We start from the raw sequence: 15665 nt of genomic DNA, 5'->3' as shown, positions 1-15665 counted from the left end.
TAAATCCAAAACCAAACAGAGATCGTTTCATCTATGCTTCAAGCCCTAGCAGCAGCGACTGTTCCGCTGTTACCGCCAAACCTAATCTTCAGCTCCCTAATCAAACTCGCCCTATCCTGCGCGACACCTCCATCCGGCTTGAGAATGTCTTGGTTCTCCAGCGCCCGTCGTTGCAGGTACGGTATAGTAACATCCACCGGTCCGTACGGTATGTACTTGAACACCTTGTACCCTTGCGCCGCGAGGGAGAAGGTGGTCCCATCCTGCATGCCCATCAGCTGCGCGAACGCGATCGAGCCTTCGTTCGGCGCGACGTTGGCGGCCGCCATTGCTTTGCGGGCGTGCTGGATCGAGTGCGCGTTGTGGGAAGCCACCACAAACGTGATGGGCCTTGCCGACGATGATGCTGTTGAAGCGATCCCTTTTGCGACCTTCCCAACCAGGAAATCAATGGCGGCATCATATGCCTTATGCGTGCTCTTGATGTCGGGCTGGATAGGATCCGGGATGCCGATAGCTTCTGCGCGCTCCCGCTCCGCGTGCATGTAGGCTCCTCGCACGATTTTGACGCCGAGCGCATAGCCGGCCCGTTCGGCGCGCTCCACGTCGGTGACGAGATTGGCGTAGGTGTCGCGAAGGTAGAGTTGGTAGGTGTTGTAGACGATGGGACCGCGTGGGGATGAGTGTGTTTCGGAGGATTGAGCGTCGGAGGGTTTGAGAGATGGGTTGAACTTTTTGCAGAGCACGAGAGCAACGTCGTCGACTGCGGGTTGGAAGTAGGTTTGTTCGGCATCCACCATGATGCGGACGCGGAGGTCTTTCGCGTGTTGGGCCACGCTGTCTATCTCTGGCAGAATCGGTGCGGCCGTGTCAAGGAGCTCGGCGGTAATCAATGGGTTATCCGGTGTCTGAGGCTCCAACGGCTTCCGAATGAGCGCGCGAGCAGCCTCGTTATTGTAAATAGTGAACGTCTCGGAGAGGTCAATCCAGTCGATAGACCCGTCCTTGTCGCGGTCGCTTTGCTCAAACAGATTCTTAGCCGTCTGCCCTGTGATCAAAGGGAACGTGCTAGAGAGCTTCTCAAACTCCTTTGCAGTGATTTTCCCATCTTTGTTGGAATCAGCCTCCGTGAAGGCCTGATGAAGCAGGTTGAGCGTATTGCTCCACGCGAGCAACACCGACGGCGGCAGCAAGGCCGTAATCTTGACCGCAATGAAACTACCCGTCGTCTGGCTGGCGATGTCCACACTCTCCTTGAACATGTTTGCTACCTTCCGCGCCTGCTCCAACGCGGCGGGGCCTGCCAGACTGGCCTCGTCCATATCCGCCTCCATGGCTAAATCCAAGATGCCGCCCACATGGTTCTTCTTGAACGCCTCCAATGTCGGTACAACCTCCTTCAAATCCTCTCCTCCACAAAAATGCTTGAAAAACGTGCGTTTGATAATGGCGTAGGCTATTCCATGCAATTTCATCTTCTCCGTCCATTCGAGGATGGTCGGTGACGCTTCGACCAGGCGAGGCATACCGCACAACTGGAAGACCAGAAGTGAGTTGATAAGCTCTGCGGTGGTGCGGTTAGCGTACGGTCGAAGGTCTTTCGCTTCGGACGAGCCTGATGGTGGTGTTGGAGACGTTGTGGTGTTATGCTGGGTTGGTACGGCATGGTGGGCGGCTGCTGCTGCCTTAACGGGCGCGGAAGGCCCTGTGATGTGACGGAGGGGTGGCGTCAACGGCATGCATCTTGGGAATGCGCGGACAGTATTCGACAACGTCAACGGGCGGCTAATACGTTGGAGTGGTCGGGTGTTCTTGAAGGACATGCTTTTGTTGGTTTATGCGTGTCGGATATGGAAAGTGGTATGGAAAGTGGATTTTGCGAGGTGTGAAAAGAGGTTCAACTGGAGAAACTGGAAACAGGAATCCTCTGAAGGCAATGGAACGTAGACGGATAACAGATAGCTCTCCGGATATATATATGCTGGCCGTCGGTAGATGGAGGTCGACGGCTTTTTCGTGGCAGTTTTGAGAGTAGTTGAAAAAAAAAATCGTTGGAGAAAATACGAAGTCCGGCTTGTTTGTCTGATCCAGATGACTTGACCTGATGATGCGCGCGACTCTGCGACGAACCCGAAATGACACAATTGGCGGAACACCAGCGCGTCGCAGATGTGGGGCATATCTAATGTCTCATTCGATCTAATCGCAGCCACGGACGGAAAGGTGGATGGATGGTGGATGGATGGACAGCCCTGGATCTGGCATTTGCATGCATCTGGAGGCTTTATGGAGGACCGTCGACCCTGCGTCGATAGTAGGCAATCAGATGGGAGTTGAGGAGCGCCGTAGCGGACGCCGGACATGGGCGGATTTGCTGCCAAGTTACTGTATGTGATGTGCTGACGAAGGCCGCCGCGGAAACCAGCCATGACGACGGGGCGAGCACAGAACTTTCATACATGCCCAAGCACGGCCAAGCGATTCTCAGTATGGGGCATGGAAGAGGCTCGATGCTACCGACGTACGTACGTTACAGTACCATTGGGGGCCCGGGGAAGAACGTGGGGAGGAAACGCGCAGTTGTCCCTCCGAGACGCGCAGCTTGCTCTCGTCTTCTTTTTTCTCGATTCCGTCCGCCGATGGTCACCCGGAGCCTCGCGAGTCGCAGGTGTGACTTCCGCCAGGTGACTGGGAGACCGCTTTCTCACGAAACTGCTCAACCAATCCACAACATTTGGGGCACCCTCATTCCAAGTCGGTGCATGTATCGTCTTGCTGCTCATCCTTCCAGCCGCTTCAGGATTGTCAGCCCTAGTGGCAAGTTTGCTCGGCAGATCGCGTCAAATATAAGGTCGTTCCCGAAAGGCTCTCTCGACAATAACACGAAATTCCTGGGTCTAAAGCGTGTTCCGCTGCCACAAATAGCATATTATCCTACCACACAAGCACAACGTCATCTCAGTACCAGCTGTATAAGTGAAGACCACCAGGAAATGACAATAATGGCTAAACTAATCGACGGCAAATCTCTCGCCGAGTAAGTTCTCTTGCATAGCAATATCACACTTCTCTGACATGAGGGCCTGACGGAGTACCCTCGCTTAGGACCATTCGCGCCAAAGATCGTGAGACGGTGGCCGAGATGGCGGCAAACAATGGTGGCTTTCAACCTCACCTCGTCGTAGTCCAAGTTGGAGCTCGGGAGGACTCGAGTGTTTACGTGAAAATGAAGGGCCAAGCCGCCGTGAAGACGGGAATCAAGTTCACGCACCACAACTTGGACGCCACAATCTCACAGTCGGAGCTGGTGGCGCTCGTCAACTCTCTCAACGAGGATCACACAGTGCACGGGATCATTGTCCAGTTACCTCTTCCAGCTGGGATTGACGAGAAAGCGGTCAATGAGGCTATGGATTACCGGAAGGACGTTGACGGATTTCATTCCCTTAACATCGGGTTGCTGGCGAAGCGGGACCACGAGCCAATGTTCGAGCCTTGCACTCCAAAGGGATGCATCGAGTTGCTGAAACATGCTGGAGTTCAGTTGAGCGGCAAGCGGGCCGTCGTCGTGGGCCGGAGCAACATTGTGGGGATGCCGGTTGCACACATGCTCCAAGCGGAGAACGCTACAGTGACAGTGTGCCATTCGAGGACTCAGAACCTAGAGGAAATTGTGGCCACCGCCGACGTTCTCATTGCGGCGATTGGAAGTCCCAACATGATCAAAGGCTCGTGGCTCAAGCCAGGGGTTGTGGTCATCGATGTCGGTACGAATGCTGTTCCTGACGCTACCAAGAAGGCAGGGATTCGATGGGTTGGGGATGTCGATTTCGAGTCCGCCTCTAGCGTCGCATCCGCCATCACCCCAGTTCCTGGAGGTGTTGGGCCAATGACGGTCGCCATGCTCATCCACAATACTGTGGTGAGCGCGGCGCGATTCCTTAAGGGATATCAGCGACCGGTAGAATACCTCAAACTCAATCTCAAAACCCCGGTTCCCAGCGACATCGATATCGCTATGGCTCAAACACCCAAGCCCGTGAAAGTGCTTGCTGAGGAGCTGGGATTGCTCTCTTCCGAGCTTGAGATGTACGGGCCCGTGAAGGCCAAGGTCTCTCTCAAATCCTTAGAACGTTTGCAACACCGCCAGGACGGCAACTACGTTGTGATTACCGGCATTACGCCAACACCCCTTGGCGAGGGCAAATCCACCACGTGCATTGGTCTCGTTCAAGCACTTGGCGCTCACTTGAAGAAAACGGCATTCGCCTGTGTTCGCCAGCCCTCGCAAGGGCCGACGTTCGGTATCAAGGGAGGAGCCGCTGGTGGGGGGTATTCTCAGGTCATTCCCATGGACGAGTTCAACCTCCACCTGACGGGAGACATTCACGCCGTTACGGCGGCGAATAACCTCCTCGCCGCCGCCATCGATGCCCGTATGTTCCACGAAGCAACCACGCACAACGACGAGACACTTTTCGGTCGTCTGGTGCCTGCAAAGAAGGGCGTCCGGAAATTCTCGGATATCATGCTAAGGAGGTTGGCCAAGCTTGGCATCGACAAGACCGACCCCGATTCCCTCACGCTAGAGGAGAAACGCCGCTTTGCGAGGTTGGACATTGACCGCGACACTATTACATGGCAGCGTGTGATGGACACGAATGATAGGTTTTTGCGAAAGATTAATGTGGGGCTGGGGCCACAGGAGAAGGGACACACCAGGGAAACCGGGTTCGACATTGCGGTCGCGAGTGAGGTCATGGCCGTCTTGGCTCTGACAACGGACCTGAGAGATATGCGGGAACGCCTGGGCCGTATGGTGGTCGCCTCCAGCACCTCCGGAGAGCCGGTCACGGCTGACGACATCGGGATCGGCGGTGCCTTAACCGTCCTCATGAAGGATGCCATCAAGCCCAACCTCATGCAAACGCTCGAAGGCACTCCGGTATTTGTGCACGCCGGTCCGTTCGCAAATATCGCCCACGGAAACTCCTCCATCATCGCTGACAGGATCGCCCTGAAACTTGCTGGAAGCACCGCGGAAGATCTGGAGGGAGGATATGTGGTGACGGAGGCTGGGTTCGGAGCCGACATTGGCATGGAGAAGTTCTTTAACATCAAGTGCCGTACCTCGGGTCTCATCCCCAATGCTGTTGTATTGGTCGCTACGGTAAAGGCCCTAAAGATGCACGGTGGAGGCCCAGAGGTCGTTGCCGGAAAGCCTATTTCGGATGTCTACTTCCAAGAGAACATCGAGCTCCTCGAGAAAGGATGCGCCAATCTTGCCAAGCACGTACAGAATGCTTGCAAGTTCGGAGTTCGCGTCATCGTCGCTGTCAACAAGTTCAGCACAGATACCGCTGCTGAGCTTGAGACTGTGCGCAAGGCGGCTCTGGCTGCTGGTGCTTTCGACGCGGTCGTCAGCGACCATTGGGCATTGGGAGGCGCTGGAGCGATTGATCTCGCCAACGCTGTCACAAAAGCATGTGCGGACTCGAAAAAAGAAGGCGGCAAGTCCTTCAAATACCTATACGACCTCGAAAAGCCAATCGCGGAAAAGATCGAGATCATTACCAAGGAGATGTACGGGGCTGACGGGATTGAGCTGAGCGAAGCTGCGAAGAAGAAGATTGAGGTGTATACGGCGCAAGGGTTCGGCAACTTGCCGATTTGTATGGCAAAGACGCATTTGAGCTTGTCTCATGATCCCAAGTTGAAGGGCGTACCCACCGGTGAGAAGCTTGCTTCATTTTCGTTCTCGTCGACGAGCATCTTGCTAAAGTTCTCCCTGTGTGCTCTGCAGGGTTTACAGTACCGATCCGTGACATTCGCGCGTCTGTGGGCGCAGGGTTCCTTTACCCTCTTCTCGGAGAGATGCAAACTATGCCAGGGCTTCCTACGGTACGTGTTGTTGACCTCGGGGACCAGGCGACTTCGTATCACTCATTGTACATTTTGGCTGACCTACACCTGTCTCTATTCACAGCGGCCGTGTTTCTACGATGTGGACATCGATCCCGAGACCGGGAGAGTCTTCGGACTGTTCTAGTTCCCCGTAATCCTCATTCCTCCACTGGATTCCGCCGACATATCCACCAGTCTCCCATACCACCCACATGCATGTGCAAGACTCCCTTGCACTAGGACATCCGCTCTGTAAAATTGTATATAGGGTCGCATAGCCTTGTAGGACTCCCCTCGATGGTGAAAGTCTCTACATGGAGCCTAATCACATTCATCATACCGTAGCCGAGTCTCACCCTTAATACTACGTACCTGCCACATCCCGTCCTTCCATGGACCGCAGTTCCCCGCAACTACTGATTTCACGCCTCGCTCGAGCCATCATAATCATCCAATCGGAATAAGTTTGCCGCAGGCGCAGAACGTACGTAAATCTTGATCGTTCAGAAATCGCGGTCTTGCAGTCTCAACGTGCCCAAGAAAGACCGTTTTGGAAGTGACACCTTCCTCGCCGCTATCCGACAGACGCGTTGGGCATGAACTTGAAATTTGACTTCAACTCATCCGCAACACACAGATCCCTCACCACGTCGTACGCCTAAAGATGTCCGAATTATCCGACGAAGCCAAGCTCCAAATCGTAGGCGGCTTCCTCAAAGAATCTCCTCCGGGCGAAATAAACGACGTCTTCAACGGTTAGTTCGGGTCTGAGTGTCTTCGCCGGCGAACTGATTTTGGACTGCCCGCTCAAACACCCATCCCACCCTAGATGTTCGGGTGCTACTCGAAGACGAAGCGTTGCTAGAGAACGGAGTGACAAGCTGCTTCCAGGAGTACAACCTCGAGCAGTTTGCGACGGTCGTACCGCCGGGTCAGCAACATCAGGTGCGCCCGCTCTGATGCACCAGGTCAGGAAGATGGGATGGGCTGTTGACTGGCAGGGCATTCGCACATAGGTTATTCTGTCAAAGTATGGACAGCTGGACGGCGAGCGCTTCGTGGACCCTCGGTCTGGGACCTCGTTTGTGGTGGACCACATACGGCACGTATGTATGGTGGGATGAACTTCGGAGTTGGATGAATTGGACTGTCCTCACAAGACGATCTTCAGACGGCATCAGACGCTCAACCTGCTGACAGTCACGGCAGTTCAGAGCCATACAGGTGAGCTCCCGATTGCTGACACCGTCTCCCCTTGACTGAATACAGTACTGATAATCTTTGGTACAGGCAAGCGTTGGACACCGCATCGATTGCGTACATAGAAGACCACTACCCGGACGGCACCGCCACTGTCTACGGAGGGGAGCAGCTGGTCTTGGCGATTGTGGATAACAAATATAACCCGAACAACTTCTGGTATGGAGCGCGAGAAGGGAGCGTTCTAGCGGAGGCAGGTCCGGTTCTCACTACCGTATGTTTGCTTCGTAGGAACGGAAGATGGCGGTCTGTGTGGATAACGCAACCTGGAGCTACGGAAGTGACGGGATCGTTGAAAGTGAACGTGCACTACTACGAAGACGGAAATGTGCAGCTGACGGCCAACAAGGACATTACGTTCTCGGTCACGGACTCGGGCGTATGTGCTTGCCCGCCGATAAATCTCAGTGCTTGGTTGGGCTCTGGACGCATATCTCATCCACGGCTGTTCGTTGACTACAGGACCCACAAGCTTTCGCAAAAGCGGTCATCAAGCAAATCGCCAAAGCGGAAAGCGATTTCCAAGTAGCACTGAGCGAAAAGTTTGCGGAAATGTCTGAATCCATCTTCAAAGCCCTGCGACGTGCTTTACCCATCACGCGAAGCAAGATCAACTGGGACTCTATTGCCACATGTAAGCAATCCCGTTGCGGGACGTTGGCAGTTGTGCTTGGGCTGTGGGATACTGACAGCTTCTCCCTTGTTTCTCCTGCAAATCACAGATAAAGTCGGGTCGGAAATCTCGTCCAAGTAGGGACGGATCTACTTTGGCGCTCGTATTGCGTCGCATACTTGGCGCTTTTTTGTATAATCCTTGTGAATAGACACATTTGATGTTTCGCAATCATCTGGGTGTTCAAAGTGAGCGCTTTATCTGGATCGCCAACGGTATTCGATTCCTGGACCAATCTGCAATTCGATCATCCCGCAATCCTGAGCCTCTGAACGCTTTGGGTGGTTTCGGGCTTGGGCATTCGATCCAACAAACGAGAGGAGTGCCACGACTCCCTCCGATGTTGGGGGCAATGACGACCTTGAGAGACCCAAGAGGAACATTGGATTGTATGAGAGGGACACGTATGCTGAATATGATGTAAAACACCTATCTATATGCAAACAAAGAAAGGTCTCGTGGAAAATGATAGACCTCTATGACTACTGAATGTTCGTTGCACGCCAGTTAACAAAGTTCTCTGCCGTCTGCTGACGCAGCTCTTGCGCCCGATAAAAGACGTGCTCCTTCAACTGTTCAAACTCGTTCACACTGTCTTTCGGTTTATCGTCCACTACGCTCACTGCGAACGGAATCGCTCCCTGCACGCCCGCCGTAGCAATCTGCAGCAGATCCTGGTGCTGCAGGCCGAATCCATACAGATCGATCCCGGCCCGCCGAGTCTCTTCTAGTATAGACACTTTGAGGGCCATAACTTCCTCCGGTTTCATGGTATCGGATTTCAGGATGACGGGCACCAGTACTACGCCTGGGGCCAACTGCCTCATGTACTCCAAATCGACAGCCTTCAGCCTGTGTAGGACAGCGTAGATGCAAACGTCGATGTGGGTGTGTGCGCCATTCCCGGAGTTGAGGAAACGGAGTATCGTGTCGGTGGGAATGGCTTTGTCCCTGACAAATACGCGATCCGTCTTTTGGAACTGGAGCGTGTTGAACTCTGCGGTGGGACGGATGACCCTCATCGCGTCGGTATGGGCACCGAATCCAGGAGGTTCGAAGAAGGTGATGTTGAGATGGTCCTCCCCGATGTGGAGCTGGTTTGCCGGGATCGTCGATGCCATGCTTTGGACGATGGACAGGCCTGGGAAGGATTCTACGTCTTTGGGAGACGCGGTTTCGACAATTTCGGAAGTTTTGAAGAAAGCTTGGATCAATGCTGTCTGTATAGGCAGTAAACGGTCAGGCATTTGTATTGCACATGTGTTGACAGAATCTGCCGAAATACCTTTCCAATTCCGGAATCTCCAACAATCATGATTCTCAAGCTGCCAATGTTTGCTGGCACTTTGAATCGCGGATTCTTCTTGTTCAGCACCTCTTTCAACTTCCTGCTAGCCTCCTCCTTATCAGTCCCATTGAGGGTGGCAGTCGATGGTGGCTCAACGGGACCTGCTGGCCGTCCGCTGGGAAAATCCGGAGCAGTAAACCTGGATGTGACCTCCGGCTCTTGTGTATCTATCGGTGGCGATAGAGGTGGGCTTCCATTCAGCGCGTTTCTTTCCCTCTTGACGGACCCTTGCCTACTCGCGGCGCCATTGCCGCTTGTGTTGGTGAAGGGTTGCATGGAAGACTTCCGTTTGTCCGCTACTTTCTGCTCTGCCTTGAGGACGTCCGGTGCATCGAGTGACGCTAGGAAGTTGCCTGGTAGTAAACCTGTCCCCTGCAAAGATTGGGCGCGTTAGTTCATGCTCGGAGATAGAGTGCTAGTGCCACTTATTGGGACATGAGGACCTCATTTCTCAAGGAGAGCTAAGAGCACAAAAACCTCCCGTGCTGCAAGAAAGACATCCCACTCACCATAGTCGTCTCGTTCTTCCCAAGCACCCACCCATCGTCATAAGAATGCAGAACGGTGATGACGTGCCCGAGCGCCAGCCGCACCTCGTCGCTGTGGACGGGAGCGTATGCGGCGGTCGCCTTGTAGCGCTGGCCGACGACGATCTTTGGCGGTGGTACTGGGGCCGCCATTTCTTCTTGGTTCTGAGCGAATGTCCAAGTCTTGGATAGAATAGCCCTCTTCTTGAACGGAGTCGAGCGAGGTGCGACAGAATGAAGCCGCAAACAATCCCAAATGCCCGTGACTAACGCGTGCTCGTGACTCACCCGCTCGTTCGGAACGGCTTCTTATCACGCGCAATAAAATAACTGTTTCTTTCCTTTCAATTCCTGCCTTCTTGCACAGCGTTTTCCCTTGCTGTGAAATGCCCGACCAACCTTAAACGCAAACCCCGTACCCTTTCCCGGACACTTCATTACGCCCGTGAACCACCATGTACAATGGCATCGGTAAGTCGTCCTATCAGCCTTCTCAGCGTTCGGAACCGAGACGAAGGCTGACTGTGTTCGATCAACTACAGGTCTCGCAACGGCGCGTGGGTCAGGCACAAACGGCTATGTTCAGCGCAACTTGTCTTCCTTGCGCCCTCGGGAGCGTCACCAGGACTTTTCCTCCTTCGAAGAGAAGCCTCCAACGCTCCGCAAGCCCAACCAAGACATTCTCGACCACCAGAAGAAACGGGAAATCGAGCTCAAATGTCTGATGTTGCAAGATCAGCTCGAGGGTGAAAATGTAGACGATGACGATATCGAGACACAGGTGGCCGCTTTGAGGATCGAGTTGCTGAAGAATCTGGAGAAGATGCGCGTCGATGTGAAGAAATTGCAGGAGCACCAGGTGCATGAGCTGGCGGAGGCCAAGCAAAAGGCGGATGAGAAGGCTAGGCAGGCGTTTGGGATTAGAGACGACTTTGTCGCTGGCGCTGCGTTTGATCGTGAATTGCAGGTACATCAAGCTTTGATTTGGGACCTCAATCTGCTCCTATGATTTAATGCTTGTTTGCTTGTCAGGAACGTTTGAAGCAAGAAAAGGTTGCGGAGCGCCTACGCCGAGAAGAAGAGCGAGAGCAACGACAAAAGGATGCTGAGAAGCGGAGGAAGGAAGAGGCAAAGGCTGCCGAAAAGCAGGCTAAACTTAGAAAGAAGGAACGCGAGGAGCAGCAAAAACGTTTGAAGAAGGAAGAAGAGGCCCGGAGCCGAGGTGTAGATAGGTCCAGGCGTGACGAGCGGCGCAGAAATTCACCAGGTCGTAAAGACGACCGTCTCCGAGGCCGGGGCCGGGATGCGCCGCGGGGCCCTTCTGTATCGCGCTCACGATCAAGGTCGCGATCCGAGTCTAGGTCTCGCAAACGCAATCGCGCGCCGTCTCGCTCACCTTCCAGTTCTCGGTCTCCTCCACGGAGACGCCAGAAGCTTTCTCGTTCGCCACCTCCCCGCCCATCTGTGGACCGCCAGAGGAGCCCACCTCGATCCCCGTCGCGCTCCCTATCTCCTTACAGCAAACGGGTGGCTTTGAAGAACAAGGCGTCGCCACCTCGTAGGGAGGCTCGTAAGGATAGCATTCATGATCGACGATCGAGGTCACCCCCGGGTCGCACCGTCCCCGACAAACGCAGGGACAGCCTTCCCGACCGACGCCCTCGATCTCCTCCTCCTCGTACCATACCCGATAAGCCGGCCGTTACAGTCAAAGCCGAACAGTCATTCATCCACCCAGACAGACGGCACCATCAGCCGGAAGCGACTCGTGCGGTTCCGGCCAGTGGTCCCCCACCTCGCCGTCCTTCAATCCGAGACGATGCCGTTCGAGGCAGGAAACGTTCCGTCTCACGTTCCCTTTCGAAAGATCGGGCACCGCCTTCCAGCGGACGCCCTGCCCCCGAAGTCAAAAGAGGCCGATCATTGAGCAGGACCCCGCTCAGGCGAAGGAGTCCGTCGGATTCGCGGTCCAGGTCCTGGTCGAGGGGTCGACGAAACTACTCACGCAGTTCATCTCGAGGACGTGCACGTGGTCGTCGTTCCCCTAGTAGCAGCGTTAGCAGGAGTCGCAGCCGAAGCCGGTCTTGCGGATCGTCTTCATCTAGGTCTTCTTCACGTGGCCGCTAGAGTGAAGTGAGAGCGGGAGCGGTGGCTATATTTGTAGGAGGGATTTGAAAATGGATAGGGCTCGTCTCGACGGCCCCGGAAAACAGTGCGCGCCATACCACTGAGCGATAACCTCAAATTATTCAGCTTTCCTTTGTATATACGTTTGATCCAAGAAAAAGACGTTCCAAAAAGAAGGCGAATCGCAGAGCTTCCAAACATGGTCTTCATCACAGCTGTGTTATTCAACTTCTAAGTCTATGGAGGCCCTTGCTCTGCTTTACACCATTCCTGTTGTGTCTTCCGCGCCCATCCATCGCCGGAATAAACACCTGGGGTAATACTATTTACATTTGGGAACGCGCAAGATCTGCATGACCTAACGGCGAGACCATCGCTCCCAACCCTATCCTTTGCCAGTCACCTTCCGCTGTCATCAATTTACCGATACCCATGACGACCTCGAGTCTACCGAGTGGCCGCCTTCATCTCATAGTCCCATCCATCCAACGGAGGCGTTTCCGTCGGCACCCTTAACCTCTTTGGAAACACCACAACCTTCTCCCTATCCGATCCCGATTTCGCCGCCTCAAAAAGCCGCGTATCCGTCTTCTCCAACTCCTCCATAGCCTCCCTCATGGACTCGTACATCCCCCTCAACTCGGCCACCTTTGCCACGGCCTCCTTCTGCTTCTCCAACGTCCACGCCCGCTCAATGGTATCGATCCGCTGCGCCTGCGGGGACTCGGTGGAGACTGGACTCGATCGCGGGTCGAGTGGTTGGGTTCCGAGGGGTTTAGCGGGGGTGGACGGAGTTTCTTTCGAGTAGAGCATTTCTTTGATGAGTTGGTATCGCTTGTCGCCGGAGATGACGTCCTTGTCCTTTTTTGTGACCGTGTTGTGAGGACTGGAGGTGGAATGGATGTTGCGGCCTTGTGGTGCGAATGTAGCGGATGCGACGTGTGATTTCGAGTTTTGCGCGGTGGCGGTTGCGACTGCCCGCCGGCAGGCTGTTGTTGACGCTGCTGAGAACATGCTTCGTTATGCTGAGGGTTATCGATCGGGTTGAGACAGAGAATCGTTCGCCTTTCGGGGGACCGCCCAAACGAGTGTGTCGATATTCAACTGAGGGTAGACGCCACACGACGCCGCGCCCCGCGCCACACGTGAGGCTTAGCGCCCGTGCGCCCGTGGGAGCGAGCGAGAGACTGCGAGAGAGCGGAAAGCGACGGAGGAGGGCCATTAGGAATAGCCAGAGGACACAAAGAGCTGCCTCGGATTCTCCCGCAGAAGTAGACTCGCTCTCTCTCTTTCATCACTCCCCCGAAACTAACGCTGTCACCATGACCGTTACCCTCCGAAGCGTCTCCCGCATCAGCCGCAAGGCTGTTGCTGGCATCCGCAACCAAACAGGTAAGTTTTGGTCAGGATTCTCGTGCTAGACTCGCCATGGGACTCGGGCGGGCGCTGGGAGATTGCGATGGAAGAGTTTGCACTCTCTCTATCCGTTGGCTGGACTTGAACATATATACAAAAGAGGGACCGTGGAAGTGGCTACAGCGGAACTGCTGGACAGCGGGAAGCTGCCGCCCACTACTAGGGACGGTCATCTGAGCTCGAATCATCAGCCACGTTACGTCAAACTCGTACTTACTGTTGCATTATCATCACAGTGCGTCGCCTTGCCACTGAGGCTGCCACATACGGAGCCGTTCGATCCGTCATTGGTGCCGTCGTCGATGTTCAGTTCGAAGCTGGCGCACTCCCCTCCATCTTGAACGCCCTTGAGGTTCAGGGCCATGAGGGTGGTCGTCTTGTGCTGGAAGTTGCCCAGCACTTGGGGTACGTTGTGGGGTTCTCGAGGTTGGCGACTTGGCTCTAGGAATCATTGGCTGATCTGTCCTGTCTTCCGAACAAACAGAGAGAACACTGTCCGCACCATTGCCATGGACGGTACTGAAGGTCTTACTCGTGGACAGAAGGTTCTGGATACCGGTTCGCCTATCCGTGTCCCCGCTGGACCCGAGTGCCTTGGTCGTATCATGAACGTCATTGGCGAGCCCGTCGACGAGCGTGGTCCCATCAAGACCAAGCAGCAGTTGCCCATCCACGCCAACCCTCCGGAGTTCGTTGACCAGTCGACTGTCCCCGAGATGTTGGAAACCGGTATCAAGGTTGTTGACCTTCTCGCCCCCTACTCCAAGGGAGGAAAGATTGGTCTTTTCGGAGGTGCTGGTGTCGGCAAGACCGTCTTGATCACCGAGCTCATCAATAACGTCGCCAAGGCTCACGGAGGTTACTCCGTCTTCTGCGGTGTCGGAGAGCGTACTCGTGAGGGTAACGATCTTTACCACGAAATGATCACAGCCGGCGTTATTCAACTCGACGGCAAGTCCAAGGCTGCCCTCGTGTACGGACAAATGAACGAGCCTCCAGGAGCCCGTGCTCGTGTTGCCTTGACCGGTCTCACCATCGCCGAGTACTTCCGTGACCAGGAAGGACAGGACGTGTTGCTTTTCATCGACAACATTTTCCGTTTCACCCAGGCCGGTTCCGAAGTGTCTGCCTTGCTCGGACGTATCCCCTCCGCTGTCGGTTACCAGCCCACTTTGGCGACGGACATGGGTCAAATGCAGGAGCGTATTACCACCACGAAGAAGGGTTCCATTACTTCCGTGCAGGCCATTTACGTGCCCGCTGACGATTTGACCGATCCCGCCCCCGCTACCACCTTCGCTCACTTGGACGCTACAACCGTGTTGTCCCGTTCTATCGCTGAGTTGGGTATTTACCCGGCTGTCGACCCCCTCGACTCCAAGTCCCGTATTCTCGACCCCCGTATCGTCGGTGACGAGCACTACAACATTGCCACCGGTGTGCAACAAATCTTGCAAAACTACAAGTCTCTGCAAGATATCATTGCCATTCTTGGTATGGACGAATTGTCGGAAGAGGACAAGCTTACCGTGCAGCGTGCTCGTAAGATCCAGGTATGTACTCGACTGTGACGGTGTGTTTAGATGCCGTCGAACTCCATCCTAACATCTAGATTTCTAGCGTTTCATGTCTCAGCCCTTCACCACCGCCCAAGTTTTCACCGGTTACGAGGGTCGTTACGTCTCCCTGGCTGTAAGTGCATCAGTTGGCAGCACGAAAACCTTGCGAAAGTTCCATACCAACTCACCGTGTTCACCTTTGCAATCCAATAGGACACATTGAAGTCGTTCAAGGCCATTCTTGACGGCAAGCACGATGCTCTTCCTGAGGCTGCCTTCTACATGGTCGGTGACATCGAGGAAGTCGGTCGCAAGGCCGACGAGCTCGCCAAGAGCTCTGCGTAAGCACCCTCCATAGACGACCGGAGACTTTCTTATACAACCTGAACGAAGAAGGGGAAAAGGGGATCGATCGGTTCTGTATACCCTTCTGTTCGCGGTGGATCTGAGGGAAAGCGGTCTTTGTGACGGGGAGGATACAAAATGGAAAAGAAAACCTTGGATTTATCGCACTTACTCTCATGGGATAGATGGAACTGTTAATATATGCTTCGGTGCCTTTGCTTCTTCTTGCCCGTTCTCGGTTTGCGATAAGTTAGAACGGTCTTGAAGTGGGCTTCACCGTGGTGTGTGTCTGAGCTTGAGGAGATGTGAAGTCCGGAAAGGCGTGTCACAGTTGGAAGCCGCTTCCTCGCGTCTGTTTTCACAAGATGCCAACCGATGCCGAAGAACCACCTTCCGTGTCAATCCGTATTTGAGGACCACGGCAAGCCTGAACCAGGAGGAGGACGGACGGCTTGCCCGCCCGCCACCGTGTCGAAAGCGGAGGCAGACAAATCGTCTTTCAGTAC

At 54.6% G+C, this 15665-nt stretch overlaps 7 protein-coding genes across 7 annotated transcripts; 4 read left to right on the top strand and 3 right to left on the bottom strand.

Annotated features, from left to right (window-relative positions):
• Positions 1-38: 38 nt before the first annotated feature.
• Positions 39-1739, bottom strand: EV422DRAFT_494105 (FAD-linked oxidoreductase-like protein; the record flags this gene model as incomplete). The annotated part of the gene is made up of 1 exon (XM_053067714.1): positions 39-1739. The coding sequence occupies one exon, from the start codon at positions 1737-1739 to the stop codon at positions 39-41; it is 1701 nt and encodes a 566-aa protein (XP_052927632.1).
• Positions 1740-3002: 1263 nt separating this feature from the next.
• On the top strand, positions 3003-6049 carry EV422DRAFT_493741 (formate--tetrahydrofolate ligase-domain-containing protein; the record flags this gene model as incomplete). Its single annotated transcript, XM_053067692.1, has 4 exons — positions 3003-3037; positions 3106-5732; positions 5804-5901; positions 5987-6049. The coding sequence occupies 4 exons, from the start codon at positions 3003-3005 to the stop codon at positions 6047-6049; spliced, it is 2823 nt and encodes a 940-aa protein (XP_052927631.1).
• A 429-nt stretch (positions 6050-6478) lies between these two features.
• EV422DRAFT_361141 (F-actin-capping protein subunit alpha) lies at positions 6479-8010 on the top strand. The gene is made up of 8 exons (XM_053066645.1): positions 6479-6659; positions 6734-6849; positions 6921-7010; positions 7076-7128; positions 7195-7323; positions 7396-7543; positions 7627-7798; positions 7887-8010. The coding sequence occupies exons 1-8, from the start codon at positions 6569-6571 to the stop codon at positions 7916-7918; spliced, it is 831 nt and encodes a 276-aa protein (XP_052927630.1). The 5' UTR covers positions 6479-6568; the 3' UTR covers positions 7919-8010.
• Positions 8011-8319: 309 nt separating this feature from the next.
• On the bottom strand, positions 8320-9865 carry EV422DRAFT_618424 (Septin-domain-containing protein; the record flags this gene model as incomplete). The annotated part of the gene is made up of 3 exons (XM_053074035.1): positions 8320-9057; positions 9123-9557; positions 9695-9865. 3 exons carry the CDS (start codon positions 9863-9865, stop codon positions 8320-8322), a joined length of 1344 nt encoding a protein of 447 aa, XP_052927629.1.
• A 302-nt stretch (positions 9866-10167) lies between these two features.
• EV422DRAFT_565518 (uncharacterized protein) lies at positions 10168-11274 on the top strand (the record flags this gene model as incomplete). The annotated part of the gene is made up of 4 exons (XM_053072329.1): positions 10168-10183; positions 10255-10679; positions 10745-10936; positions 11074-11274. 4 exons carry the CDS (start codon positions 10168-10170, stop codon positions 11272-11274), a joined length of 834 nt encoding a protein of 277 aa, XP_052927628.1.
• Positions 11275-12030: 756 nt separating this feature from the next.
• On the bottom strand, positions 12031-12900 carry EV422DRAFT_521554 (uncharacterized protein). Its single transcript, XM_053069762.1, has one exon. The coding sequence runs from the start codon at positions 12851-12853 to the stop codon at positions 12287-12289; it is 567 nt and encodes a 188-aa protein (XP_052927627.1). The 5' UTR covers positions 12854-12900; the 3' UTR covers positions 12031-12286.
• A 261-nt stretch (positions 12901-13161) lies between these two features.
• On the top strand, positions 13162-15159 carry EV422DRAFT_565516 (P-loop containing nucleoside triphosphate hydrolase protein; the record flags this gene model as incomplete). The annotated part of the gene is made up of 5 exons (XM_053072328.1): positions 13162-13231; positions 13492-13660; positions 13740-14808; positions 14876-14947; positions 15028-15159. The coding sequence occupies 5 exons, from the start codon at positions 13162-13164 to the stop codon at positions 15157-15159; spliced, it is 1512 nt and encodes a 503-aa protein (XP_052927626.1).
• Positions 15160-15665: the final 506 nt, after the last annotated feature.

This window comes from Fimicolochytrium jonesii, assembly GCF_025526975.1.
Source record: "Fimicolochytrium jonesii strain JEL569 chromosome Unknown EV422scaffold_5, whole genome shotgun sequence".
Taxonomy (NCBI): domain Eukaryota; kingdom Fungi; phylum Chytridiomycota; class Chytridiomycetes; order Spizellomycetales; family Powellomycetaceae; genus Fimicolochytrium; species Fimicolochytrium jonesii.
The sequence above is the reverse complement of the archived record's forward strand: the minus strand, read 5'-3'. Positions and strand labels throughout refer to the sequence as shown.

Coding starts and splice junctions, on each gene's coding strand:
- EV422DRAFT_361141 (XM_053066645.1), top strand. CDS start 6,569: ATGTCCGAATTATCCGACGAAGCCAAGCTCCAAATCGTAGGCGGCTTC. Junction 6,660..6,733: donor AATAAACGACGTCTTCAACG/GTTAGTTCGGGT, acceptor ATCCCACCCTAG/ATGTTCGGGTGCTACTCGAA. Junction 7,324..7,395: donor TATAACCCGAACAACTTCTG/GTATGGAGCGCG, acceptor TTTGCTTCGTAG/GAACGGAAGATGGCGGTCTG.
- EV422DRAFT_521554 (XM_053069762.1), bottom strand. CDS start 12,853: ATGTTCTCAGCAGCGTCAACAACAGCCTGCCGGCGGGCAGTCGCAACC.